We start from the raw sequence: 27,709 nt of genomic DNA on the forward strand, positions 1-27,709 counted from the left end.
GCCACAGGATAATGAGCATGGCTCACAGGAAAAACGAGGACAACATCCCAGAGATGTTAGATTAGGATGTTCGTTATGCAGTGTACACTTCCACAATCTCTTGGACACAGGATGTGCCCAGTCTGAGCTTCAAGTTACACAAAATGAGATATCTGTTGCATCATACTAATCAGCCTTAACCAGTATGATATACCTCACTGTGCATCATCTTGGAGATTTATGTTTCAATAGGACAATGAACACTATTTTCTCCACATTCAAACAACAAATGCTCAAGATGTTTAACCATATATATCTATAAACACAAACTTGAGGATTTATACAGAGAGATATAAAATTACAATATTTTGCTGAGGAACTTACCGCAGAACTTCCACTCTTGAGACTATGACGAGGATTTTTCAAACGGTGGATTGTCACCAGTTTATCAATGTCCTCTTCCTCCTCATCCTGTCAAAAGATAATGATTACAACTAAATCTAAACCTCTGAAAACATTATATCCATAAAGTACCCACGATCAAGTTGCCACTGTAAACTGCATGACTAACTGTTCAAACATTGACTGGCTTACAATTTTATCTTTATGTAAAAAAAAATATTTTATTCCCCCCTCCTGATTTTAGAAAATCCAACATTACTCTCCGAATGTTGTCCCTAAACCAGACACTCAAAAATGCTTCAGAGCAATTCTGGATCATCCCACTTCCCCATCATTTTACATTGGTTGCTGTGCTTTTGTGTATGTTTACTGTTTACTCTAGGAGCTTCATGTGAACAAGGAATTTCACCCTTGTGAATATAACTATAACATGACTGTTTTTAAAATGCTAATTTGGTTTTCTCTCTTTACTCTATCGACCTTTGTGCTTACACACCATAATATAGTACATCTAAAAAGAATTCCTTCAGCATTCCTTCGTTTCTCTTGATTGATTTACTCCCCTCACTTTATTTTTTTTAACACAGTCATTGCAATGTTCTATAAAGTAGGCATGGTCATCAGATCCAAGTTGAATTGGCACAGGCCCAAGGGAGGGCCATTCATTTCTTGGTTTGTACTTTTAACTATTTAAATCTAGACCTCTAGAATTTGTGGAGTGCAGTGTGTCAGGGATGGTTTCTTAGAACTGTATGCTACAGAACCTACCCTTGCTATTTCAGATTTGGTCATCTGTAATGAAGTAGGATTAACAAAGATGTTGTGGTCAAGGATTCTCTACGGAGCAGTGAGCTCAACATAGAATCCGCAATAGTTTGAGGACAAACACCCAGCATTTGTAACCAATGTACTCCACTTAAATAAAGGTTATTATAAGGTAGACTGGGTCAGAGAGCAACAGGGCAGTGTATACGCAGTGACATATATTTAAACAGCTAGTTCATAACACAGCAAGTAAAGGCTTCCTAGGAGAAAGATCCATGGTTAACAAAGAAGGTCAAGGAAAATATTAACTATCTGAGGGGGTGATCAGGCTATGGGTGTAAAGTTCCTTTCTAAACTGACCTGTTCCACATTGAGGCCTGGAACTGACCGACTGCGGTCTCCCATGGAATCCTCTTTGTTTGCAGAATCGGATATGCGAAGATCCATCACTGATTTACTGTAATCTAATGGGGATTTGAACATGATGTTAATATCACAGAACACAACGCAAGAACACCCTGTTCTTCCAAGATGCCTCTGTTCTTCCAAGTTCCCAGACTTTCCAAAAAGTGTCAACCATGAATTTCCCCTGGAGTGTGATTATTTGTTTCTTTGTGACCTAGGGATATATCAGACTTGCTCTGCTCATGTTATTCAGAAGTGCACAATGTGACATGGATTGAAGTTTCATCCTTCTCACCAAATATTTGGCCTCTTCAACCCTGCAAGCAAGAGTGGCCTGTGGAATATTTTCACAATAGTTTGCTGGGCAACCATTGCTGATTAATAGACACAGAATGCTGGAATAACTCAGCGGGACAGGCATCATCTCTGGAGAGAAGGAATGGGTGACGTTTCGGATCGAGACCCTTCTTCACACTGATCAAGGGTCTCGATCCGAAATGTCACCCATTCCTTCTCTCCAGAGATGCTACCTGTCCCGCTGAGTTACTCCAGCATTTTGTGTCTATCTTCGCTTTAAACAAGCATCTGCAGTTCCTTCCGATGCATTGCTGATTAATGGCGAACCAAACTGATTAACTTAAAAATTATTATACTCATTTTTTTTTAAACCTCTCCGTGGTCTGGGCCCTCCCCACCACTGTAATTGCCACAAGCTAATTATAATCCTTCTTTTCATCTTTAAGACACTTCTCTATGCTGATTTCTTTGACCACGCTTTTGTCAGCTGCCCCAGTATCACTTCATATGGTTCTGTGTCATATTAGGTTTGATAATACTCCATTAAATGCCCTGAAATATTTTGCAATATTTAATGTAGTTTTTAAGATTGAGTATGCTTTTGACTTAATCCAATTCAAGAGTACTAAATCTCACCTGTGGGATTTAGAGTAGGTTTTGCATTTCTTTTAAACGTGTCTTCCGAAACATTTTCATCCACTGAAATTCTGCTGTGCTTTTTTGTGCGAGTTTCCTATGAAGAAAAGATTAAACTATTTTGAATACATTAGATGTACATCTGAGATCTTTGTTTTAAAGTTAAAGTATATTTCAAACATGCCAAGAGGTATCCTCTTGTGAAATAATACGTTAAAAACTGATGTGTCAAAAAAAATGCAAACATTTCTTGATCTATTGTAGTAAGAAACACCTCAGAATATTTCATCGTTCTCCAACTTGTTTTGTTTTTATTTGATACTAGAGCAAGTGGACCCATTGGGCTCAAACCTCTCCTGCATTGGTGTAGCATCCTCTCCTCCCCCCCTCCCCCTCTCTCCTCCCCCCTCCCCTTCTCTCCTTCCCTTCCCCCTCCCTCCCCCCTCCCCCTTCCCCCATCATCCCCTGAACCCCCCTTCCTCCTCCCCCCTCCCTCCTCCCCCCTCCCTCCCTCCAACCCTCCCCTCTCCCTCTCTAGGAGATAGATTTAAACTTTAAAATGTGAATAACTTAAAAAATATAACACCGATTTCAATGAAACGTCTTCCATTAGCACCGAAGGGACGACGGTGAATAAGGTGGGCCTAAAATTGTTGCGCTATCGTGTACCGTTTTGGCTGTAGTTCAGGAACAAACAAACAAACAAACAAATGAGAGTTTTAGTATATAGATAACTGTGTGGTTTGGTAAGACATTTCAGCAGGGTGTTATGAATCAACCATATTTATGTGGATTTGGAATCATACATTGACCAGAAAGGGTGAAGCTGACAGGTTTCCTTCCTTATTATTCAAGGGCTAATATGGACAGGTATTAAATAATGGCAACACCTACATCCCTTGAGTAAGTAGTGATCAGCCATGATCGCATTGAATGGCGGTGCTGGCTCGAAGGGCTGAATGGCCTACTCCTGCACCTATTGTCTAAGTAAAAAATAACTGTAGTCTACTGCCATTCACGGACGTGATATAATTGGAGGGATCCAGTAGCCCAGACATTTGTGGACTAATGAAGGTAAAACAGCAAATGTTTACCATTATCTCCCTCAAAACTGGCAACTACTGGATTTCCACGGATGTGTATGAATGTGGAACTCAGTTATTAGTTTAGTTTATTGTCACGTGTACTGAGGCACAATGATAAGCTTTTGTTGTGTGCTAACCAGTCAGCGGAAAGCCAATGCATGATTACAATCGAGCCAATTACATAGATACATAAGGGAATAACGTTTATTGCAAGGTAAAGCCAGTAAAGTCTGATCAAAGATATTCAGAGGGTCACCAAGATAGTAGTTGTGGTGGGATGATTCAGTTGCTGAGAACAGCTGGGAAGAAACTATCCCTGAAACTGGAGGAGTGCGTTTTCCCACCTATACCTTCTACCCGATGGGAGAGAGGAGAAGAGGGAGTGGCTGGGGTGCGACTCATCCTTGATTATGCTGCTGTCCTTGCTGAGGCAGCTTGAGGTATAAATGGAGTCAATGGAAGGGAGATTGGTTTGTGTGATGATCTGGGCTGCATCCACATTTCGCTGCAATTTCTTGCGGTCTTGGGTAGAGCTGTTCCTAAACCAAGCTGTGATGCATCCTGATAAAATGTTTTCTATGGTGCTTCTGGGGGTTGCTATCATTAGCTGGGAAGTTGGCAGCACCCTCTCCATGGAGTCCACCTGGAGTTCAACAAAGGAGCAGGACCCTGGACTAATTTTCTTAATACCAGGTTTACAAACAAGGGAGAATTTTGTACCAGCTTCCACCAGAAGTAATCTCTTGTTGATTTTAATGGAAATAGCTGCAGGAGCCTTGGATAAGAGATTGGTAATTATAATAAAAACCTACATAATTTATCATCTCAAAGGCATAAACGCACTTTATTAAAATCTTTTATTTGGAGTTATTTATTGCAGTTTTGTGTGCCAAATAACCTATTTATTTCTGCACCTCTCTAAACCTTTCATGCTTTTTTTGAACACAGTAAACCCAAAACGTCCTTGCAAATCCAAATTTGTCAAAGATGGTTTGCACAATTTGTCATGCGAAGCTCCAGATATTTTATGTGGTTGACTCTTCACGTCATCACTTAGCCATTTCTAAAATAAAACTGAGAGGTAAGCAATAAATAGAACTTTGTCAGACACAAAGAATAAATAAAATGGGACAGGGAGAGTATTTTGCAGTACGTTATCCGAGTCGGTTTTCAGGTTGGCTTTGCTGATGGCCATTGGCGTTGACGTGGCTGGAAGAGTCATGCTGCCTGTGACGAGTCTGGGATTGGGAAGGCCAATCCCATTACCGAGGTTACTCTCAGTTAAGGAACTCCGCCTGGAAAATTTAAAAGAGCATAATTACAAAGAATGTTGAAACTCAACTAATACTTGGAAGAAACTGCCCTTTACCTGGGATTGTGAGAGTCTCAAAAAACAATTTGAAAGCTTGTTTATATTGCTCTTTTGCTGAATTTACAACAAATATGGATTAATTTGAAAAAAATATGGATTCATTTGCCTCACAATGACATAAAAAATATATTTGAAAGAGCACTCAGGATCTACAATGGTCATAACATGATGAAGCTATCGAAATTATATTTCTTGTCCCTGTTGATTTTAAAATAACACTGAAAATTCTGACTGATTTACTTGTCCAAGGTCTCTGCGATACTTCAGAAGTTTAGAACCTCAAACCACCACTTCAAATTTGTGGCCATTTTCTAACTCATGACTTAATTCAACGCCAGACAAATGACAACGCTAGACATTCTGACATGATTCAATTTTTAAAATCCAGTTTCAAACATCTGTTGATTAACATGTTTATTAAGTGGGTGAACTCCAGCAAACAGCACACACAGAAGTATACTTAATCAAACTCATATTACTGAATAAACATTGTTTGTGGCAGATGCTTTGTGTGACTTTGGTTTTGTTTGCATCTATATCACTGATAATTTGTCACTCGCCCTTCCCACTGCAGAATCACTGAAAATCATTAAGCAACATGTATTGTTTGCTTATGTTAGTCACCAAGAGTGTATATGCCAGCCTTTGGTTGATGGAGGAAAAGGGTGTTTGGAGATCAAGACCTCGAACTTGGCACAAAACTCACAGTCTACTGGGCCGCAGTGAAGCTTGCCCCCTTTTAATTTTTGAGATCTGTACTACCTAGAGTCGGCATCTCATTGGAAAAATACTCCAATGATGTGTCTCCAAAATTCTTCTAAATTTACTGGAAGGATAAATGAACTCAGTGACATCTCCCAGACCACCATCCCCAGTACTAAGACTCTCAATTGGTTACATTGGGCTGGCCATGCCATTCCACTGCCCAACATTAGACTCCCAAAAAAGAGTCTCTATTCTGCACTCTCCAACCGGAGGTTCCCAGGTTGAAAGAGAAAAACGTTCAAAGAGGTGTACAACACTTCCAAAAAGAAGTGCAATGAAATCAGCAGTTATGGGTGCAGAGTAGAGAGGGTTGAGGAAAAATAGTTACTACATTTGCATCTAAAGAGTAGTGAAGCTGGTCTGCCTTGACCAACATCTTCAAGGCCTTGAGCATATATTGAACGAGATGTTTAGTTTAGTTTTAGTCTAGTTTATTGTCATGTGTACCAAGGTACAATGAAAAACTTTTGTTGCGTGCTAATCAGTCAGCAGAAAGACAATACATGATTACATTTGATCCATTTGCAGTGTATAGATACTGATAAGGGAATAAAAGGAATGTGGGGTTAGAGATCCTGCCGAAAGCATGGGGGACCGGGGACACGGTGCATTTAAAAGGAGTGCCAGAACAGAACTAAGTGAGACATTTCTTGAACCATCAGATAATTGGGATATCTGATTAGTGGAGTTTTATTACAAAACATCTCAGAGGAGATGTTATCAAATAAAATATGATGCAAGCCATAAGAAGTTAGTCAGTCAATATACCCAAAATCTGGTCAAAAAGTCAGCTTATAAGGAAATAAATTAGCCTAAAATTTCAATTTAATCCAACGGATTTCAGGACATCCGTATATCCCTCACCTGGAATTGTTGGGTGTGTTGTAATTGGAGGCAGATTGTGGGCTGTTCTTGTGGCTGCCGACACTCACACGTCCAGTGGACTCTGTATCGCTTGGATGATCAGAAGCCTCTCGGGCTTCAGACTGGTCACTATCAAAAACCACAGATAGGATTCATTATTTTACTGTTGTTTCAGGGAAACTTATTACTCATATTACTCTTTTCATTCTTCTGACATGATGCAAAGTCAAAAGAGCATTTTGTGAACCAAAAATAACACCGTGTGTAGCCTGTCGATTTGCTTTTAGTTTACAATAACCAGATTAATTCTACTTATTTGATCCCTCTGCTGTTTATAAGTAACCGCAAAGTAAAATTTCCAAGGGTTCATTTGATTTTGATCATGGATCAATATCACTGCATTGAATACATTGTATGTCTTTGCCTTGTAATTTAGAAGTCAAAGAAAAAAAAGGACACAGTTAATGATCTTAACCTGTTAAATGTAAGCTTTTGTAATAAAAGCATGGATCAGATTCTCCAGCTCCAATACATGGAGGAATTAGACCCATAGATATTAAACGCATAATGAAGCCTGTGTGCATTTGACATCAAATACAAGTGTACAATCGTCTCCACCCGATTCCCTGAAGCAACAAAGTGCAGCAACTTGTAAGATTGTCCTTTTGCAGTACCAGTACTCAGCATGGTTATCTTGCAATTTACTTTCTAAAGCACACTAAAATCTCCGCTATGTAAAGGAAATTGGCATGTTGCTTTTGCCAGATATTTACTGAATATGGGGCAAAGTTTCCATTTGAAGTCCCCTTCAGATAACGAATGAGATACAACAGAATTCTTGTACAATCCTCGTTTTCTCCTCCTCTACCCATTAAGTGCCTTGGTCCAAGTCCAGTTTTATCTATTGATTATTGTAGCCCTCACTATCCATTCTGAGCTTGTGGACCTCCTTTGGCTGAAGGAACCAAGTTTGGCTGCAGGTTTGGCTGGAAAAGCTTCCAAAACATTGTTTCTTTTGAGACAATGTATGTCTTTTCATCTCAGCAACTTTTCACCCTCGCTGAGGCTCAGGAGCATTGGAGATTTTAACAACGCTCCCATTTTTAGTATGTCTTGTATCCTTGGAATAGATGCAAGATTTCTTTACTTTTTTTTCTTCCAAACCACAAAAAGGAATCAAATATCAGGGTAGAAATTCCTTACTATTTTGTAGACACTTAATGTACAACACAGTAAAACATATGCAATAACAATGTTATAAAACACGGTTGTGTAAAATTCATTGAAACCAAGTTTAGAAACAGATTGGAACATGTATAATATTCTATACATTGGCTTTTTCTTTATGGTTACTTAAACATAAACTGAAATAAACAGATCAATGGCAAAAAAAATCCTAAATTAATGGCTTACAAATAAACCTCCACCATATCCTAGATAATCACACTCACTCAGAAATCTTCTGTTGTGCCTTTGCCTCAGTATTTTCCTTTGCCTCAACCACCAGTGCCTGTTGTAGCAATGCCTGTCCTGCCGTCTCTCGCTTATTTACTACACCATCTGTGAAAAATTGTGAGGTATTTACCAACTTTTACTGTCCATGGTCCCAATTCATAGCACCACCCATTCACTCCCACAGTATCCCACATTCTTACAGTTCCAATACATCAACTTCAGTAAAAAAAATGGGAAAGCACTTGTGTACAGAATAAAATGCAATCTACTAAAGTAACAGCTTACTTCAGTATACCATCTTTATCATAGTAAAACATCCAAAGAAACTTTACAGGCTTGGTCAGGGATAAAAAAAATACAAAATTTGACATCAAATTGTACAAGAAATCATCGAGACAGGTAACCAAAAGCTTGCATAAAATGCTAGATTTTAAGGAAAACAAAGAAGGTACGAGGACTGATTTGGAAGTATGGGTGAGAGGAATTCTCCGAGTTTAAAGCTGAGGCAACTAACATGGAGCAATTAAAATCGAGTATACACAAGAGGCCAGAATTAGAGGGTTCAGAAATCCTGAGGAGTTGTAGAGGTTTACCAAGGTTGGATAGAGGGACCTGAAACCAAGGATGGCAATGACAAAATTAAGGCATGGTTTAACTGGGACTCAGTGCAAGTCAATGAGCACAAGACAGCAGAGATTTGGACCAGCATCCACTTATGGTTGATGTAGGGTGGGATGCTAAACTCGAAAGCTCAAGTTTTGAAGAAAGTTGAACATTATGTTTCATATATACATACCCATAACAGGTTTCATTATTGACAATATGGACGCCTCTGTTACTTACTCCCATGTTTCCTCTTCAGTGACGCTCTTATTATATCACTACCAAAATCAATGCTGTGCCTTTTTGCTCGATTTTCAAAGAACCAATCTCCAGTCTGTTTCTTCAGCTTCCTGAAGAACAAATGATTACATTAGCTGAGTGAACTTCCATTTTATTTGTCTTTAGTTGTGGAGGTGTACGTTAAAGCTTAGTCTAGACTGTATAAGCAAAATGAAATAATTCTTAGCACTTTTGGACTAATTGACATCAACTCCCACTTTAACTCCAAAGTTATTGTCTCTAAGGTTCAGCATGCTTAGATCAAGAGCTGAATAGAGCTCTTAAGGATAGCGGAATCAGGGGGTATGGGGAGAACGCAGGAACGGGGTACTGTGAGAATGATCAGCCATGATCACATTGAATGGCGGTGCTGGCTCGAAGGGCCGAATGGCCTCCTCCTGCACCTATTGTCTATTGTCTATCAAGAGAAATCCAATTAGCTCTCTTGCTGAAGCTTTGCTTAAAATGGCTGCTGGATGTCTTGCTTGTGGTTTGCAATAAGAGACGTCCAAATCAATTGGAAGGCACACTATTGAAAAATTACATCAAGGATTATAATTATAATTCCACAAAGACGTTTCAGAATTCCAGAGGCTTGGTTTTCTGCTACTGAAGTTGAGTGAAGGAAATTACGTGATAGGAGATATCAAACTCCTTCCTTTACTTATTGGGAAGTGATACTTTAGTTTTTAGTTTTAGAGATACAGTGCGGAAACAGGCCTTTTGGCCCACTGAGTCAGCACCGACCAGCGATCCCCGCACTTTAACATTACTCTACACACACTAGGGACAATTTACACATATACCAAGGCAATTAACCTTCATACCTGTACGTCTTTGGAGTGTGGGAGGAAACCGAAGATCTCAGAGAAAACTCATGCGGTCACAGGGCAAACGTACAAACTCCGTACAGACAGCACCCATAGTCGGGATAGAACCTGGGTCTCGGCGCTGCAAGCGCTGTAAGGCAGCAACTCTACTGCTGCACCATCGTGGCCGCTCCCGGTAAATTAGGGTCTATATTCTCAAATTAATTTATCTATTGCATGTTCCAGACTGTATCTTGCTTCAAGTGGCTCGGAATTTCTACTAGATGAATAATTTTGTGACGTATCCCCTCAACCGTTCCCATTCCGGGGCTTTGGTTCCTGTACCTCTGAATATCCTTAGATAGCCATGACATCATTGTGTCAAAATCAATTGTGACTGGATTGTTAGCAACAATTAAATTGACCCAGGTCATATTGCATTTTGGGGTTAAATATTAGCATTCTATTTTCAATCAAAGTATTCTCCCTTTCTCTATTGGAAAAAGTATGATCCTTGAAAAATAATAGATTACATAACTCGGCATAGATTACATAACATTTTGTTCTCCCAAGCATTTACTATTGCATAACCTGAGAGTGTTTTTATTCATTGCAGTGAGAGATTGGACAGGTCCAGATCCAGCTCACCCACCCCATTAACACATGGCTTCTGCTGCTACATCACATGCATGAAGTTCAGGCTTTTCTATATTTAAACAAAATACTAGTAAGCAAGTACACACTCACGACTCTTTGATGCACACATTGCATTTCCACATTCGGTTTACACCTTCAGTGCCACACTCCTTACACACCAGGTGGTTACACTGCTTGCACACACGGCCACTCTTAACAAAGTGACCAAGGCTCCCTTGACAGCGTGCACAGGTCTTGTCACTGTAGTCCAGGCTGCCACGTTTGGCTCCCTTACGCCGAATTTCCAGCAGCTCATTCTTCAACTTTCTTTAGAAAGAGACACAACAGTAAGGAGTGATTATGGGAAAAATTGAGCGCAAACCCTGACTTTGCACTGACAGATGACATCAATTATACTTTTAACCTTTATTCTACACAATGGTACATCAAACCCAACTGCGCTACTTCAGATATGTTCTCCAATGTGGATGAATCTCACAAGGTTGCACTTGCTCTTTATCCCTATAGTGCTCAACATGTGGCCCATTGGTAACATCTGCCTTGAATGCACTGCCTCTATGGTTCACGCAGGCCTGGTTTTACCCCTCCACACCAGCTGCACGAGCTGTAAGCTTGCCACTAATATTTGGGTGGGTCAGGATACCAGCATCCCCTAGCGGCAGCCTGCAAAGTCAACATGGGAAGCAAATAGGAATAACTTTGAGGCTGCTACTGAAGAATCAAGAATGGACATGTTCACTGGATGTGATACTTGTGGACAGAAACCCAGAGACCATGATGGTCTGAATTTTTCCAGGTTTGAGTCCAGAACCTGACCCACATCCAACTCAAGACCCAGGTGTCCTGTAGCAGAGGCCTGAGATCCATAATGCTGGGGTACAGTGCTGGTGAGAACAGGAGCATCACTGCAAAACAATGGGGTAGAGTACTGCCGAGAACAGGTTTGGCAAGGTGGAAGGGAACATTGTTGGGGGAGGTGAGTTGAGAAGCAAAAGGACAGAGAGGAAGCAGAGAATGGACATCGAGTGGAGAGGTGAGAGGACAGAGCGAGGGTAGAGTTTGGAGTAGCAGGGGACAGTGAGTGGAGTTACCAGGGACAATGAATAGAGGGGTGAGGAGGCGGAGTAGTGCAATTACAACCTCCAATAGCCAGAAGTGATTAGAAACATAAAAACATAGCAAAATAGCTGTAGGAGAAGGCCATTCGGCCCTTCAAGCCAGCACTGCCATTCAATATGATCATGGCTGATCATCTGAAATCACATGCCCATTCTTGCTTTTCCCCCATATTCCTTGATTCCTATAGACCTAAGAGCTAAATCTAACTCTCTCTTGAAAACAATTGAAAAATTGGCCTCCACTGCCTTCTGTGGCAGAGAATTCCACAGATTCACAACTCTCTGGGTGAAGAAGTTTTTCCTCATCTCAGTCCTAAATGGCCTACCCCTTATTCTTAAACTGTGACCCCTGGTTCTGGACTCCCCCAACATCGGGAACATTTTTCCTGCATCTATCCTGTCCAATTCTTTAAGAATTTTATGTTTCTATAAGATCCCCTGTCATCCTTCTAAATTCCAGCAATACAAGCCCAGTCGACCCATTCTTTCATCATACGTCAGTCCCGCCATCCCGGGAATTCACCTGGTGAACCTATACTGCACTCCCTCAATAGCAATAATGTCCTTCCTCAAATTAAGAGATCAAAATTGCACACAATACTCCAGGTGTCGTCTCACCAGAGCCCTGTACAACTGCAGTAGGACCTCCTTGCTCCTAAACTCAAATCCTCTAGCAATGAAGGCCAACATGCCATTAGCTTTCTTCATTGCCTGCTGTACCTGCAGTGACTGATGTACAAGCACACCCAGGCCTCGTTGCACCTCCCCTTTTCCGAATCTGACACCATTCAGATAATAATCTGCCTTCCTGTTCTCGCCACCAAAGTGGATAATCTCACATTTACCCACATTATACTGCATCTGCCATGCTTCTGCCCACTCACCTAACCGATCCAAGTTGCCCTGCAGCCTCATAGCATCCTCTTCGTAGCTCACGCTGCCACCCAGCTTTGTGTCATCCGCAAACTTAGAGATGCACATTTAATTCCCTCACCAAAGTCATTAATATATATATTATAAATTACTGGGGTCCCAGCACCGAGCCTTGTAGTACACCACTAATCACATTCGACGAATGAATATCCTCGGCAGATAATCTTTCCAGGTGCAAGAGAAAGAATTGCAGCCTCACAAGAAACAACCTCAGAACAACATGGGAGGCAAAATTCCCATCGATTTGTAAAAGTGGAAGTTTCCGGTGTTCAATAATCAGTTGGTCAACAACAGAGCAGAAATGTTTTTCCCTGAAAGATAAAGTATTTCCCTGAAGGATGAAGAAATGAACTGCAATATTTAATCATAGTTTAAAATCCATCTTTTCATCAGCTTTGGTAGGAGAAGAGTTCTGGGTGACAATTTTAAAGTTATGCCTCTTGATCTGTGCTGGTCTTCATTTCAAAGATGGTTTCACCAAGTAGTTCCGAAAGGCCACAGAAATATGTGTACTTTGAATTGACATATATATCAAAACTAAATATTGAAACATCTTCAATTTAAGAGAATAGAGCTACTTTTATGCAAACAAAAATGCACTGAGATTGTGTGAACAAACAGAATCAGCTGACCCTGATATTTATGAGTCACTGTTGAAATATCGAGTGTAGGTATTTTCATTCTTAAATGGTATAATAATGGAGATTAATCTGAGCAAGTGTGAGGTGTTGCACTTTGAGAGGTTGGATGTAAAGGAAAAGCAGACAGTTAATGGCAGGATTCAGAACATCATTGATTTACAGAATTCATAGCTCCCTGAAAGTGGTAAAGAAGGTATATTATTTGCTTATCTTCATTGGTCAGTGCACTGAGTATATGAATCAGGAAGTCATGTTATAGCTTAATAAAATTTTGGTGAGGCTGCATTTGGAGTAATATGTGCCCCATTATTGGAAGAATATCAAGATTTTGGGTGCAGAAGAAATTTATCAGAATGCTGCCTGGATTAGACAGTATTAGCAATATGGACAGTAGACACAAGGAACTGCAGATGCTAGAGTAATTCAGTGCGTCAGGAAACATCTCTGGAGAACATGGACAGGTGACGTTTCGAGTTGTAGTAGGGGAGAGAAAGTTGGAAGAGAAATGACAAAGCCTGGAACTCGATTGCCAGAGTGAGCCACACACAAACTAGAAGAACAGCCCCTCATATAATGCTTGGGAAGCTTATACCCCAATGGTATTAACAATGAATTCTCCAATTTTGGGAGCAGAATTAGACCATTCGGCCCATCAAGTCTACTCCGCCAGTCAGTAGTTTTACCCCAACATCTCCTCTCTCCACAGTACCTTATTCGCTTTTCCTCCAGTTTCCTCAACTGCTCATCACGGACGAGAACGTTCTTGATTGCTTCCTTCTCTTTATCTGTCAGGAATGACAAGTTGATCAACTCCAACTGTTTGGACATTATGCCGCATTCACCCAGAGGGTCACCGACTGCAACGATCTCCTCCTTACGAAGTGTGGGCCACGGAAGGAAATTTCAGAATGTTCAAAACTGAAACCGAGTGTTGAGCTCTCAATGTAAAGCTTTCAGTGTTTAAATTCTTTCTAAGAAAAGGAATATCAAAGGTCGTAGACAATGCTGCGCATTCACTAACCGCAATTGTTCTGAGCCAGACTGATTTCTGCATCAAGTCTTCAACTCATGAGGCTCCCCAGTGTCCGTGTTAAGTCTCTAGCTCATGAGAATGTCCACCGATGGTTATCCACTTTGACATCATCCTGCTGTCCATCCACTCAGCAAACTCAATTTACAACCTCCAATTTGGTTCGTCTTTTAAACATTCCACGAAATTGGACCCTAGAAATGAACAAATCCAGAACAATTATTCGTGCAGAAAATACACACGACTCACTCCTGCTGTTAACTTCATTATCCTAAAGATGAAGGTGAATGTGTATTGCTCTAGCAAGCGACAGTTAGTATTGTGTACACAAACAATTAATGTATTGTAGTCTTAAACTATCTGAATACAGGGTGAAACATAAACTACTTCTACACAAAGTTATACAGACATTACCTTGGACAAGCCTAAATATTGCTGTGGAAGGGTTCATATCTTAAGTAAAGTGATTTACTCCATTACTCCATTAATAAATCAACTCCTGGAATCAACCTTAAATTCACATATTGCTGAAGCATTTGACCAAATCTTTAACATGATTTTCTCTAAAGTGTATAATCTGTAGTTCAGAATATTTTGGGACTAATTTTAATAATGGCAAGTTATGTTTCTGGGAAGATGTTTTGCAGAACAGCTGCTCTGCAATTATTTTGATGTAATATATTCTGTTATTGAACATGCAAAATGTATTCACCAATAATTAGGCAGGCACGGGCCACTGATTGTGGATGATTAGTCATGATCACAATGGATGGCGGTGCTGGCTCGAAGGGCCAAATGGCCTCCTCCTGCACCTATTTTCTATGTTTCTATTATATCAATAATAAAGAGCTCTACATATTGGGCAACAGAACCGTCCTCTCACCAACTAGAGAACAATCCAGACCTCCCATCTAGCTCGTTGGAGACCTTCAAACTATCTTTAATCGGACTTTACTGGACTTTAGCTTGCACTAATCGTTGTACCTTGTATCTGTACACTGTGGGTTACTTTATTGTAATCATGTATTTTCGCTGACTGGAGAGCACACATCAAAAAGCTTTTCACTGTACCTGACACATGACAATAATAAAAGAAACAAAAAAAAACTTAATGAGTCATAATTATCACCTCTACTCCTCTTCTCATTTTGGTCAGGTATTTCAGCAGTAATATTTAAATTGAACTCTATTGTCAGTGGCACTGACTGGCAACCACAAGATCAACATAAACTGCACTAGCAAGGCTTCGCCCATCAATTCAAACGCCTTAATTGTTCAGTCATGATAAATATCTGCTTCTTAAGCCAACAAAAGAACCTGATTAATATGTTTGAACTGGGAAGCTGTAACCGTGACAATGATGATGATAGCTGGCCCTCGCTCTGACAGATATTTTAAACAGAAAGCAGGAGGCATCGAGATCAGAGCTCAGTGTTGGGAACACTTTCCCCGTGATCAGATTCACACACCTGATGATATTGGGAGTGAAAAGGATACAAAGTGCTGGAGTGACTCAGCTGGTCAGGTCCGGAGAAGATGGATAGGTAATATTTCAGGCCGAGACCCTTCTTCTACAGACTGAAGAAGGGCCTTGCTCCAAAACGCCAACTATCCATGTTCTCCAGAGATGATGCCTGACCCGCTGAGTTACTTCAGTACTTTGCGTCCTTTTGCACATTAACAGGCATCTGGGGTTCTCTGATTTTAGATATTGGGAGTGAGACTGATTTACTAGCAGACATCGCTAGCACACGTTAATTATTAAGAGAAGCCAATTTGTAAAAATCTTTCAACTGGACAGACAAAACTGAAATCTTAGTTACAAACAAACAAATTAGGAACAGGAAAGGGCCACTTGGCCTTTCAAACCTTCATTCAAGATAATGACTGATTGTATCTACCTATCCATTCAAATAATTCAAAGACTGCTGTCACCACCTATTAAATAAAACTTTCAAATATTTGCGAGCTTCAGAGAAACTATTTTGCCTCATCTCGGCCGTAAATGGATGACCTCCTATTTTTAAACACTTACTCCTGATTCTAGATTTGCCCACAAGAGGAAATGTGGTCTCCACGTCCTCTTTGTCGATACCCCTCAGAATCTTACATTTGTACAGAACAAAATAGTTCTGGGTTTCAAGGAATCAGAGTTCAGCGGATTCTGACTGACCTATATCCAAAGACAGACACAAAGTGCTGGAGTAACTCAGCAGCACAGGCAGCATCTCTGGAGAGAAGGAAATGGGCGACATTTCGAGTCGAGACCCATCTTCAAACTCACCCAGACCTACATCCAAGTTGCAATGACCCTTCTTTGTGTTGGATGTGCAGTCAACCTGAAGGTAGGTGACTGTCAGGGGCTAATTTTAATAGCCACCAAAAATACCTTGCCATTATTTACCATGCAGGAGACATGGCGACATTACGTAGCCTACACATTTTAGTGGGCTAGATCACTCTGTGAACTAGCAGGTATTTCATAGCACAGATGAACATAACACCCTGATTAAATATCCCAGATTAGTTTCAAAGAGGAGGAACCCAGCACCAACTCAGGTCAAAGCATTGCTCAAAGTTTGGAATATTTCTCTCCAGTAGGGGAACAGTGAGTTGTTCCACGTGCTTAATATGCTCGAAACCTCACACAGGTGAAAAAATAACAAATTTCACTTTACGCAGGAGGGAGAAAGCAAAAAAAGCATTTAAAATTTGTCTACTAAGCTATTAAAGAGTTTTCAATGCATTACTTCAAGTAACCTATCGTGAATATAAAGGCTTATTAAAGAATTCGAACAATTTTGCGGCAAATACCTTATTTAGCAGACCGCAGAGAGTCTTTTTGGGAGTAATTCCGTTAGAATCTGGGCAGTCCAGTTATAGGACTTAACCAGGCATGTAAATTATATCGGTAAGACGATTCAGGCAGAATATTGACTGTCCAGTCAAAATATTGAAGAGGCTGCCTGACCTGCTGAGTTACTCCAGCACTCTATGCCCGTTTGTGTATTAATCAGCATCTGCAGTTCTTCGTTTCTACTGAAGAAGCTGATGAGATTTTAAAATTATTTTCAATAAACAATTTTTTTTTAAAGAGGGAAGGGCGGCATAGTGGCGCAGCAGTAGAGGTGCTGCCTTACAGTGCCAGAGACCAGAGTTCAATCCTGACTGTGGGTGCTGTCTGTATGGAGTTTGCATGTTCGCCCTGTGACCATGTGGGTTTCCTCTGGGTGCTCCGGTTTCCTCCCACATCCCAGACGTGCAGATTTGCAGGTTAATTGGCTTCTGTAAAATGTCCCTTGTGTGTAGCGTAGAACTAGTATGCGGGTGATCGCTGGTTGGCATGGACTCGGTGGGCCAAAGGGCCTATTTCCACGCTGTATCTCTAAACTAATCTAAAGGAGTCAGCGAGTTATGGTTAGATTCGTAGAATGGGAGGCAAGTGGGTAGTTGATTGCATGCATGCAATCAGAATCCACAAGGCACCAAATTATTCCAAATTAAGCAGGATCTAAGCTGCCAGAGGCATATGGCTTCATAACTTGTCTGGGTGATAATTTGCATAAATCAAGAACATCTGAAATCCACACCAAAAATCTGAACTCTGCCATTGAGTCAGACTGCTGCACAGTTTCACAGACTAGGAACAGATTGACTACAAAAACAAAACAAAAATTCAGAACCTCTTTTGTGTTGTCATGAGCAAAGTCTAACTAGTTGGAAGAATATTTATTTCACATCCCTATCACAAGGAAAAGCAGGAATGGTTGCAATTCACTATGAGTTACGCCATCAATATTGAAGGTATAACCGTCACCTGAATACATAGATGTGGGTATGATTAACACTTGCCACAAAGCATGGTGCTTTGCAAACTGCAGAAGAGCTGGGTTTTTCTGTATTCCGACTCTAGGCCACATATTGAAAGTGTCGTTCTAAAGTGGGCAATTTGCCCCACTGAGGCGGGATTCAAACAAGAGTACAGAGCAGGCTATTGGTTGAAAATAAAAACAGGTTGCAATAAAATCACAGTTTTAACATGGATGTGTCATCATTTTGATTCCACTTTTCATATATCCAATATGGATCAGAAAACATAGGACAATGCTTACAATTCACCTCAGTATTTATAGGGCAACAGTAAAGATGGAATTTGGAGGACAGTACAAATCAAGAAGGGGGAAATTTTAAAAGATGGCAGGAAATCAAAATACTGCACCAATGAATGTTCATGCTGTTCCCTTGAGTGCAGTAGGTATTAAACATCCTGCAATACAATCAAGGACAGAAACCAGTTGTGCTCTAGTAAATCCGATTAGAGGTGGACAAAGAAGTCAGCAGCAGGTGTTTTCTAGCTTTACCTGGATGTAATGTGGGGAGTGGTTTAATAATCTAACAGGATTAGTAAAGATGAGTAAATTGTAGCTTCATCAACACCATCGTGCATTACTATTCCCCAATCGTGCATTACCCTTCCCCAATCGTGCATTACCCTTCCCCAATCGTGCATTACCATTCCCCAATCGTGCATTACCATTCCCCAATCGTGCATTACCATTCCCCAATCGTGCATTACCATTCCCCAATCGTGCATTACCATTCCCCAATCGTGCATTACCATTCCCCAATTTGAGGAGTCAGGAGCACCCATTCCTCTCGCCGCATTTCAACTGATTGCTCGACTTGCCCAGTAGAGGTTGTGTGTTTAGGAGGTGCTGTCAGAGGAGTCTAGCTAAGGAACTGCATGCATATTGTGGATGTTATCACTGTTCTACAGTGCACTGCTGATGGAGGGAATGTTTAGGGTGGTGGATGGGATATCAACCAAGCAGGCTGCTTTATCGTGGATGGTGTCAGGTTTTCCTGTGTTTTGACGAAGTTCAAGTCCAGGCAAGTGTGCTGCTGACGTGCCTTATAGAAGGTGGAAAGACTTTGGGACGTCAGGAGGGAAGTTACCCACCACAGGATATCCAGCCTCCTCACCTCTGACCCTCACTTGAGGCTCCCAGATACATGTGGCCAGGAATAAATCCATCTCACTTGGTGAAGAAACTGAATGTGGAGGAATACCCATGCTATGCCTCCATTGCTGAATTGCCACAGGTCATGAATTTCATAAAATGAAATCTGCTTTGCTCACAGTTCATCAGCGTTAAAATGGTTTGCTAGCCTTCAACTTACCTTACTTCCTCTCCTGGATGGTTACTCATATTTACATATTGTTCCTGCTGCATTCCAGGAACCCCAATACAGCGACCACTCTTTAGTTTAGGCCTGACCATAAAGGCTCATTCAACACCAATCTGAAGCCACACTTGGTTTCATAACCTTCTGTCGTTGACATGAAGGCTTTCAAACTTCCTCCTCTTCTCAGTCAGTCTCATCAAAGCCCCAGCAGAATTAACTAGCCTTGCGCAATCCATGCATTACAGCCAGCCCTTCTTCAATACGTAATCCAGTAACATAGTTTTAAGGATATTTTCAATCTACACTTGTTCAAGTTACGAATATTTCCTATCTTGCTGCCAACTCTTTGGGATATGCCACGATGCTACGATCAGGCAAACGTCTCCGCTGACACGCTGCGAAAACGGAGAGGATGAGACGGAGCTTCTTCCCACAGGACATCAGGACTGTCAACTTTTATAACCCCAGAGACTAAATTGTTGTCGACACTTTTTGTGCTATGTTTAGTAACTTATTAACTTTATTTATATGCTGTAACTGTAATTCTTTTTGTGCACAACCCGCAGGCATTGCCACTTTCATTTCACTGCACATCGAGTATGTGTATGTGACAAATAAATTTGACCTGACTTGACTTGACTATGTGTCTTTGATTTACGAAGTTATGAATAGCACATCGTTCACAATGGACAGGAATATGATGTATTAAAATAAATGTAATGCGCTACTCTCCACCCCCCTCCCCCAAACCCCACCCTCCATCCCAGCCTTTTTCATTTACAAAATTTCAATTAACACGATTGCAATCCTCCCAAGAATCGGGGGTTTACTCCATTTCACACAGGATTAGCAGACGTGCCTAAAAATGATAAGTCCCTCCTGGTGAACCTGTAACACATAACGACATTTGTTTGGAACAGCAAAATCTGCATCAGGTCAACATTCTGCAGGCTAAATGCAGATATCAGCAAACAAACTCGTGGAGGACTGTTGCATTCTCTTAGTAACAGAGACATGGCTTCATCCACTTATCCCAGACGGAGCCATTGAGCTAGCCGGGCGTACAGCGTTTCGTTGGGACAGAAACATCGACTCCGGTAAGAGCAAGGGGGGGGGGTTATGCATTTACGTGCACAACAGCTGGTGCACTAACATCCAAATCATAGATAGCCACTGTTCTCCTGATCTGGAGTCCCTAACAGTTAAATGCAGGCCTTTTTACCTCCCTCGCGAATTTACAGGGGTTATAGTAACAGCAGTCTACATCCCACCGAATGCTAACGTTAGCACAGCTTTAGGCTACCTGCTCGGTGCAATAAACTCACAACAGAGCACATATCCAGAAGCAGCCCACATCATAGCCGGGGACTTCAACCAGTCAGTTCTCCCGAAACTTGAACAACACATAAGATGTGCTACCAGGGGGAAAAACACACTAGACAAGGTTTACTCAAATATTAAGAAGGGTTTCAGGTCAGCACCACTACCACACCTGGGGCAGTCAGATCACCTGTCCATATTCCTAACTCCAGCATACACCCCACTCAGGAGGAAAGCTCCAGTCACCATAAAGACTGTGAAGACATGGCCTGAAGGAGCTTCCTCGCAGCTGCAGGATTGCTTCGAAAGGACCAACTGGGATATTTTTGAGGATCAGGACTTGGAGGAGTACACATCAACTGTACTTTGCTACATCAAAAACTGTGTTGACAATGTCACCGTCGACAAACGCATCCGGTTGTATCCCAATCAAAAACCCTGGATGACAAAGGATGTCAGGTCTCTCCTCAAGGACCGTAACACCGCCTTCAGGTCTAGTGATAGAGCTCTATACAGTGCTGCTAGAACCAACCTGAAGAGAGGCATCAAGGATGCCAAAGCGTCCTACAAGAGGAAGATTGAGGACCACTTTTCCAACAATGACCCACGGCGGGTATGGCAAGGCATCCAGCACATCACCAACTACAAGACCAGCAACCGCACGACTGCCGACGGCGACGCCTCGCTGGCAGAGGACCTTAACTGTTTCTTTGCTCGTTTCGAGGTGAAAGCTACAGTGGCAGACATAACACCCTCTCCAGCACCTGACAGCAACACCTTCACTGTGCAGGAGTATGATGTTAAGCGCGTGCTCAGAGCAGTGAATCCCAGGAAAGCTGCAGGCCCCGATGGTGTGACGGGCAGAGTGCTGAGGGAATGTGCAGACCAATTATCTGAGGTCTTCACAAAAATCTTCAACCTGTCCCTTTTAAAATCCACCATCCCTCCCTGCCTGAAGTCCGCCATAATCATCCCACTGCCGAAAAAGTCTGTCATCAGCGGTCTTAACGACTACCGTCCGGTAGCACTCACACCGGTCATCACAAAGTGCTTCGAGAGACTGGTCCTGCAGCACATCAAAGCCAGCCTCCCACCCACCTTCGACCCACACCAGTTTGCCTACAGAGCAAATAGGTCTACAGGGGATGCCATCGACACTGCTCTTCACACTGCACTGACCCACCTTGAACACCAGGGGAGCTATGTGAGGATGCTCTTCCTCGACTTCAGCTCTGCCTTTAACACGGTCATCCCGAGCAGACTGGTCACCAAACTTTCCGACCTTGGATTTTCCCAAACCATCTGCCAATGGATCAAGGACTTCCTGACCAACCGCCCCCAGACCGTCAAAATAGGCCCTCACCTCTCCTCCACCATTACACTGAGCACCGGCTCACCACAGGGCTGTGTGTTGAGCCCCATCCTTTACTCCCTCTACACTCACGACTGCGCCCCCACCCATCCCACCAACACCAACATCAAGTTCGCGGATGACACGACTGTGGTTGGACTCATCTCAGAAGGAGATGAGACAGCCTATAGGGATGAAATCCAAAGGCTGGCAGCATGGTGTTCAGTGAACAATCTGGTCCTGAACTCCTCCAAAACAAAGGAACTTATAATTGACTTTAGAAAAACCAGTGGAGATTACGACCCACTCTACATCAATGGGGTCTGTGTGGAAAGGGTACCAGCTTTCAGGTTCCTGGGTACGCACATCGCAGAGGATCTTACCTGGTCTACCAACACCATCACCACAGTAAAGAAGGCACAGCAGAGACTCCACTTCCTGAGGATCCTCAGGAAAACCAACCTGCAGGAGAAGCTCATGTTGTCCTTCTATCGCTGCTCCATCGAGAGTGTGCTGGCATACTGTATAACCACATGGTATGCCAGCTGCTCAGAAAAGGACAGGAAGGCCCTTCAGAGGGTCATCACGACGGCCCAGAAGATCATCGGCTGCTCACTGCCCTCCCTGGAGCACCTGTTCAGCCTACGCTGCCTCAGTAGAGCAGGCAAAATAATAAAAGATCCATCCCACCCCGGCCACCGTCTGTTTGTTCATCTGCCCTCTGGTCGACGTTTCAGGTCGATCAAATCCTGAACAAACAGACTTAAAAACAGTTTTTACCCCAGGGCCATACGAGAACTGAACACTACCTTTGCACTAGGCAACACCGTTAAAAGATCTTGTACTTAATATAATTGTATTTAATTGTATTTATGTATTTATTTGTTTTTGCATTTATTGCATATATGTTTGTACGCACCGTCAGGATTGGCTATTTTTTAATTTCGTTGTACTCGTTGCAATGACAATAAATGAATATTATATTATATTATTATTATAAGATGGCCAAATCCTGTTGATATTTCTTATTATTGTTCATCTAATAATTCACTTTGGACTCCACCCAGTGAATATTTGTCTGGAACTCATTCGCCTGAACAGAGTGCTGTACAGTTCAAGCAGAACTCCCACTGATCCCGGTCGGTCCCTTATGTTTTGGCCAAATTATTCAGCACTTTAATTATTTTTGTTCTCTCGCTCGACACTGTGTTTGGACATTTTGCATGCCATTTCTCATCAATCATCCAAACTTCCTTGAGCTTCACACTTATTCGGTTGCCTGTTTTTCTTCATTGTTGTTAAATTCCAGGTGCTTCTGGTTCATGCATTTAAATTATTTACAATTCACTTTGTGAATCTCAGTCTGCAAAAAGAAGGATCTGGGAAGATGGAGTTAAAGTACAGAATAATCGTGATTTGAGAGAATGGTAAAACAGACTCTAAAGGTTCATTTTTAATTTCCTTTCCATGCATCTACAGTGATGAATTTTTAGCAGGTTTTGCCTGATTGCTATAACTTTGATGGACTAGCTGCAGCATCTCTGACAGAAATAGTATAGCTAGGGCGGCAGCTACCGTTCCATGCTTTCAGCTGAATCTTTGCTCTGCATCCAACAGATCCCTGTGGAAATTAAATCTTCATCATTAAATAAATGGCTCTCTTATGTAATCTCACCACTAATCTTTTGGAAGTTTAATTAATTATATGACTAACTACAGCCCACGACTTAAAGACTACACAGTCCCCTTCTATCCAGGGGACTGTGGAGTCAGGGCCTTCTCCGCATTAATAATGACGTTAGTTTATTATCATCCCAATAACATTAGTTAACTCAATCTGCTTTGCCATCTTTTTCAAACACAGCTGTCCCTGGGTTAAAAAAGGATTTGTAACCTGATTTTTTTGTAAATCAGAAATGAACAAAAATAGAGGTGGCACAGAGATGCAGTAGTAGAGTAGCTGCCTTACAGGGGCAGAGACCTGGGTTTGATCTTGACTATGGTGCTGTCTGTACGGAGTTTGTACTTTCTACCTCTTGGGGTTTCTCCGGGTGCTCCAGGTTCCTCCCACACTCCAAAGATGTTTAGGTTTATAGGTTAATCGGCTTTGTTGCCAGTATGCAGGAGGGTGCTAGTGTACAGACTGGTTGTTGGTTGGCACCGTCTCGGTGGGCTGAAGAGCCCATTTCTGCATTGTATGTCTGATCTCTAAAGAGTGTGGGTGAGATGATGCAATTGAGGCATTTAACAGACAAACTGGAATTTAAATGACTGGATATGGAATGATACCTCCATCCTTTAGGGAAATTTATAATCAAGTTAAATAGAGCTCTAGGGGCTAGCGGAATCAAGGGATATGGGGAGAAGGCAGGCATGGGATACTGATTATGGATGATAAGCCATGATCACAATGAATAGTGGTGCTGGCTCGAAGGGCCAAATGGCTTTCTCCTGCACCTATTTTCTATGTTTTAAGGGACCTGACTTTGACATGAATTGAGTTAATAAGAAACAAAATCAAATTAACTGTTGAGAAAGGAATTGTATAATTATGAGAATTAGTCTAAATGAACCAGCTCTTCCAGTTCCACCCAGTCGTCAAATCTTAAATGGCAGGGCCCTGGAGACTTTTTTCAGAACATAGAGATCGATGGATACAAGTACAAGTACATAGTTTCCTGAAACTGGTGAAGGAGACATTTTAACATGCTTGCCATCATCAGTCAGGGCATTGGATAGAAGAGTTAGGACATCATATACAACTATACAAAATGTTGATGCGACCGCATTTGGTGTATTGTGCAATACAGGCCATCTAGCTACAGGAAGGATGTCATTAAGCTGGAAAGGATGCAGAAAAGATTCACATCTCCAGAAAATCTCCAGTTAGCAGAACTGGAGAGCTCAAGTAATAAGGAATGACTGGATAAGCTGAGGCACTTTTCCATGATGTGGAGAAGGCTGAGGGGTGACATAGAGGTAAATAAAATCATGGGGCATAGAGATGAATCATCCCAGTGCTTTTCCCGAGGTTGAGGATTCTAAAACTAGAGGAAATAGATTTAAGTTGAGAGGAGAAAGATTTAAAAGGGACCCAGGGGGAAATTTATCCACACAAAAATGGGTATGTGGCACTAGCAACCAGTAGAGGTGCTAGTAGTGGCAGGTACAATCACAACTTTTAAAAGAACAGTTTGACAAATACATGGGTTGGAATGGTTTAGAGGGATATGGGCCAAGCATAGGCAAGTGGGACTTGCTTGGACTAGCTTGGGTAAGCAACTTGGTCTGCATGAACAAGTTGGGCCGAAGGGCCTGTTTCCGTGTTTTATAAATCTATGATTTTTTAACATATACCTTTAATGCTGCAATGCACAATTTCTATTCTGTATATTTCAGTCCCATATATTGAATGTCTACAGAATGAAAAAAATACAAGTTACTTGACTAAATATAATATATCGTGATACGAGAGGGAGAAGAGGGGAAAAAAATTGTTGAAAAATTACTCTGCCATGGACGATGGATCCATCCTTTTCTGCTCAGTAGTTACAATCCTGTAGCATAACTAAAATCTTAGCAAGTATATTTGTGTATAACAACGTTGCAAAATGAAAGGGTGGGGTTTCACTGGGTGACCTTTTCTTTTCATCAGAAGGTGGTGGTTTATGATGCAGTTTACCTTTGCAATCAACTGGTCGTATAGGACAATATCTCAACAGTGGGATTAAGCAGCCTAAATGATACTTCAAATTAGGAGCTGCCAGACTTCCACTTGGTCTAAACATGGGCCACGAGGACATAACGTGGGTGAGGCTCACCCTTGTTTATGCCTGAGGCAGCGTGAAGCGTAGATGGAGTCAATGGTAGGGTGGTTTGTTTGTGTGATGGTCTGGGCTGCGTCCATAATTCGTTGCAATTTCTCACCGTCTTGGATGGAGCTGTTCCCACACATCTGCTGGTGTTGGAGAAGGTCCAGAGGAGGTTTACGAGTATCCCAAGGATGATTGATAACGTATGAGGAATGCTTGATGCCTATTGGCCTGTACTGGGAAGAATTTAAAAGGATGAGGGGTGGAATCTCATTGAAACCTATCGAATAATAAAAGGCCTAGATCGAGTGGATGTGGAGAGGATGTTTCCACTTGTGGGAGAATCCAGGATCAGAAGGCACAGCCACAGAATAAAAAGATGTACCTTTAGGATGGAGATGAGGAGGAGTTTCTTTAGCCAGAGTATAGTGAATCTGTGGAAATCATTGCCACCAAAGGCGGTGGAGGCCGTCATTGGTATTTTTAAGGCAGAGATGGATAGGTTCTTGATTAACAAGGGTGTCAAAGGTTACGGGGAGAAGGCAGGAAATGGGATTGAGAGGGAAAAATAGATCAGCCATGATTGAAATGTGGAGCAGGCTTGATGAGCCGAATAGTCTAATTCTGCTCCAATGTCTTATAATATTATTTCTAGTGATTTATAAGTCACCAGGTATCAATTTTTTTTAGTTTTATTCTATCCACTGTGCAGATACATGATGGATATTGGAGCTCTCCGATACATTATCAAGTACAAAATAGGGCAGGAAATGACAGTGAGCTTCATGATGGGCGGTCATGGTGGTGCAACAGCAGAGTTGCTGCCTTACAGCGAATGCTGCACTGCAGACCGTGTTCGATCCCGACTATGGGCGCTGTCTTTACGGAGTTTGTACATTCTCCCCGTGACCTGCGTGGATTTTCTCCGAGATCTTCGATTTCCACCCAAACTCCAAAGACGTACAGATTTGTAGGTTAATTGGCTTGGTAAATATAAAATTGTCCCTAGTGGGTGTAGGATAGCGTTAATGTGAGGGGATCACGGTCAAAGCAGACACGGTGGGCTGAAGGGCCTGTTTCCACGCTGTATCTCTAAACTAAACCAATGATTATGAGAAGACATCTATCACATTTTTGAGGCATATCCAAACTTAACCTCATTGTAAGCATCAGGGTAAGTGGCGATTGAAAGGGAAGACAAAACCAAATGACTAGAATCATGAAAACAATGTAACCCAATAAAAACAACCCAGTATAAATCAACTATCAACGCAGACCACTGACTGAAGCCAAGACCCAGTATTATAAAAGGAAATAAACTTGCCTTAGCTGCAACTGAATATAAAGAACAAAGCGGTAGAGTTGCTGCTTTACAGCGAATGCAGCGCCGGAGACTCAGGTTCGATCCTGACTACGGGTACTGCACTGTAAGGAGTTTGTACGTTCTCCCCGTGACCTGCGTGGGCTTTCTCCGAGATCTTCGGTTTCCTCCCACACTCCAAAGACGTACAGGTATGTAGGTTAATTGGCTGGGTAAAAATTTTTTTTTTTTTTAAATGTCCCTATTGGGTGTAGGATAATGTTAATGTACGGGGATTGCTGGGCGGCACGGACTTGGTGGGCCGAAAAGGCCTGTTTCTGGCTGTATATATATGATATGATATGATATGAAATGGGACTCGAAGCCATTGCGTCCTTTGTGCCTGCTCTGCCTTTTATTCATACCATGACTGGTCTGCCATCTCAATGTAACTTTCCTGCACGATCCCCTTATTTCTTAATTGCCTCAAAACCCAGAATTCTATCAACCTCTGTTTTGAATGATTAGTACAGATGAGCTTGCACAATCCTCGGGTGAATTCCAGAGATTTTCCACCCTCTGAAGAAATTCCTCCTCATCTGTCAATTCTAACAGCCTATTCTTTAATCTGATATTGACCCCCG

The 27,709-nt window shown here is 41.8% G+C and overlaps 1 protein-coding gene across 1 annotated transcript in view; it reads right to left on the reverse strand.

Annotated features, from left to right (window-relative positions):
* sytl4 (synaptotagmin-like 4) overlaps positions 1 to 27,709 on the reverse strand; it is a 58,729-nt gene that overhangs the window by 16,643 nt on the left and 14,377 nt on the right. Inside the window, exons 2-10 of the mRNA XM_078412344.1 lie at positions 13,775 to 14,289; positions 10,464 to 10,679; positions 8,869 to 8,978; positions 8,022 to 8,130; positions 6,571 to 6,699; positions 4,723 to 4,864; positions 2,485 to 2,581; positions 1,507 to 1,610; positions 364 to 450 (exon numbers count right to left, since the gene is read on the reverse strand). Of these exons, the coding sequence (XP_078268470.1) occupies positions 364 to 450; positions 1,507 to 1,610; positions 2,485 to 2,581; positions 4,723 to 4,864; positions 6,571 to 6,699; positions 8,022 to 8,130; positions 8,869 to 8,978; positions 10,464 to 10,679; positions 13,775 to 13,893 (1,113 nt within the window). The 5' untranslated portion in view covers positions 13,894 to 14,289. The remainder of the gene's footprint in view (positions 1 to 363; positions 451 to 1,506; positions 1,611 to 2,484; positions 2,582 to 4,722; positions 4,865 to 6,570; positions 6,700 to 8,021; positions 8,131 to 8,868; positions 8,979 to 10,463; positions 10,680 to 13,774; positions 14,290 to 27,709) is intronic.

This window comes from Rhinoraja longicauda, chromosome 15 (genome assembly GCF_053455715.1).
Source record: "Rhinoraja longicauda isolate Sanriku21f chromosome 15, sRhiLon1.1, whole genome shotgun sequence".
Classification (NCBI taxonomy): domain Eukaryota; kingdom Metazoa; phylum Chordata; class Chondrichthyes; order Rajiformes; family Arhynchobatidae; genus Rhinoraja; species Rhinoraja longicauda.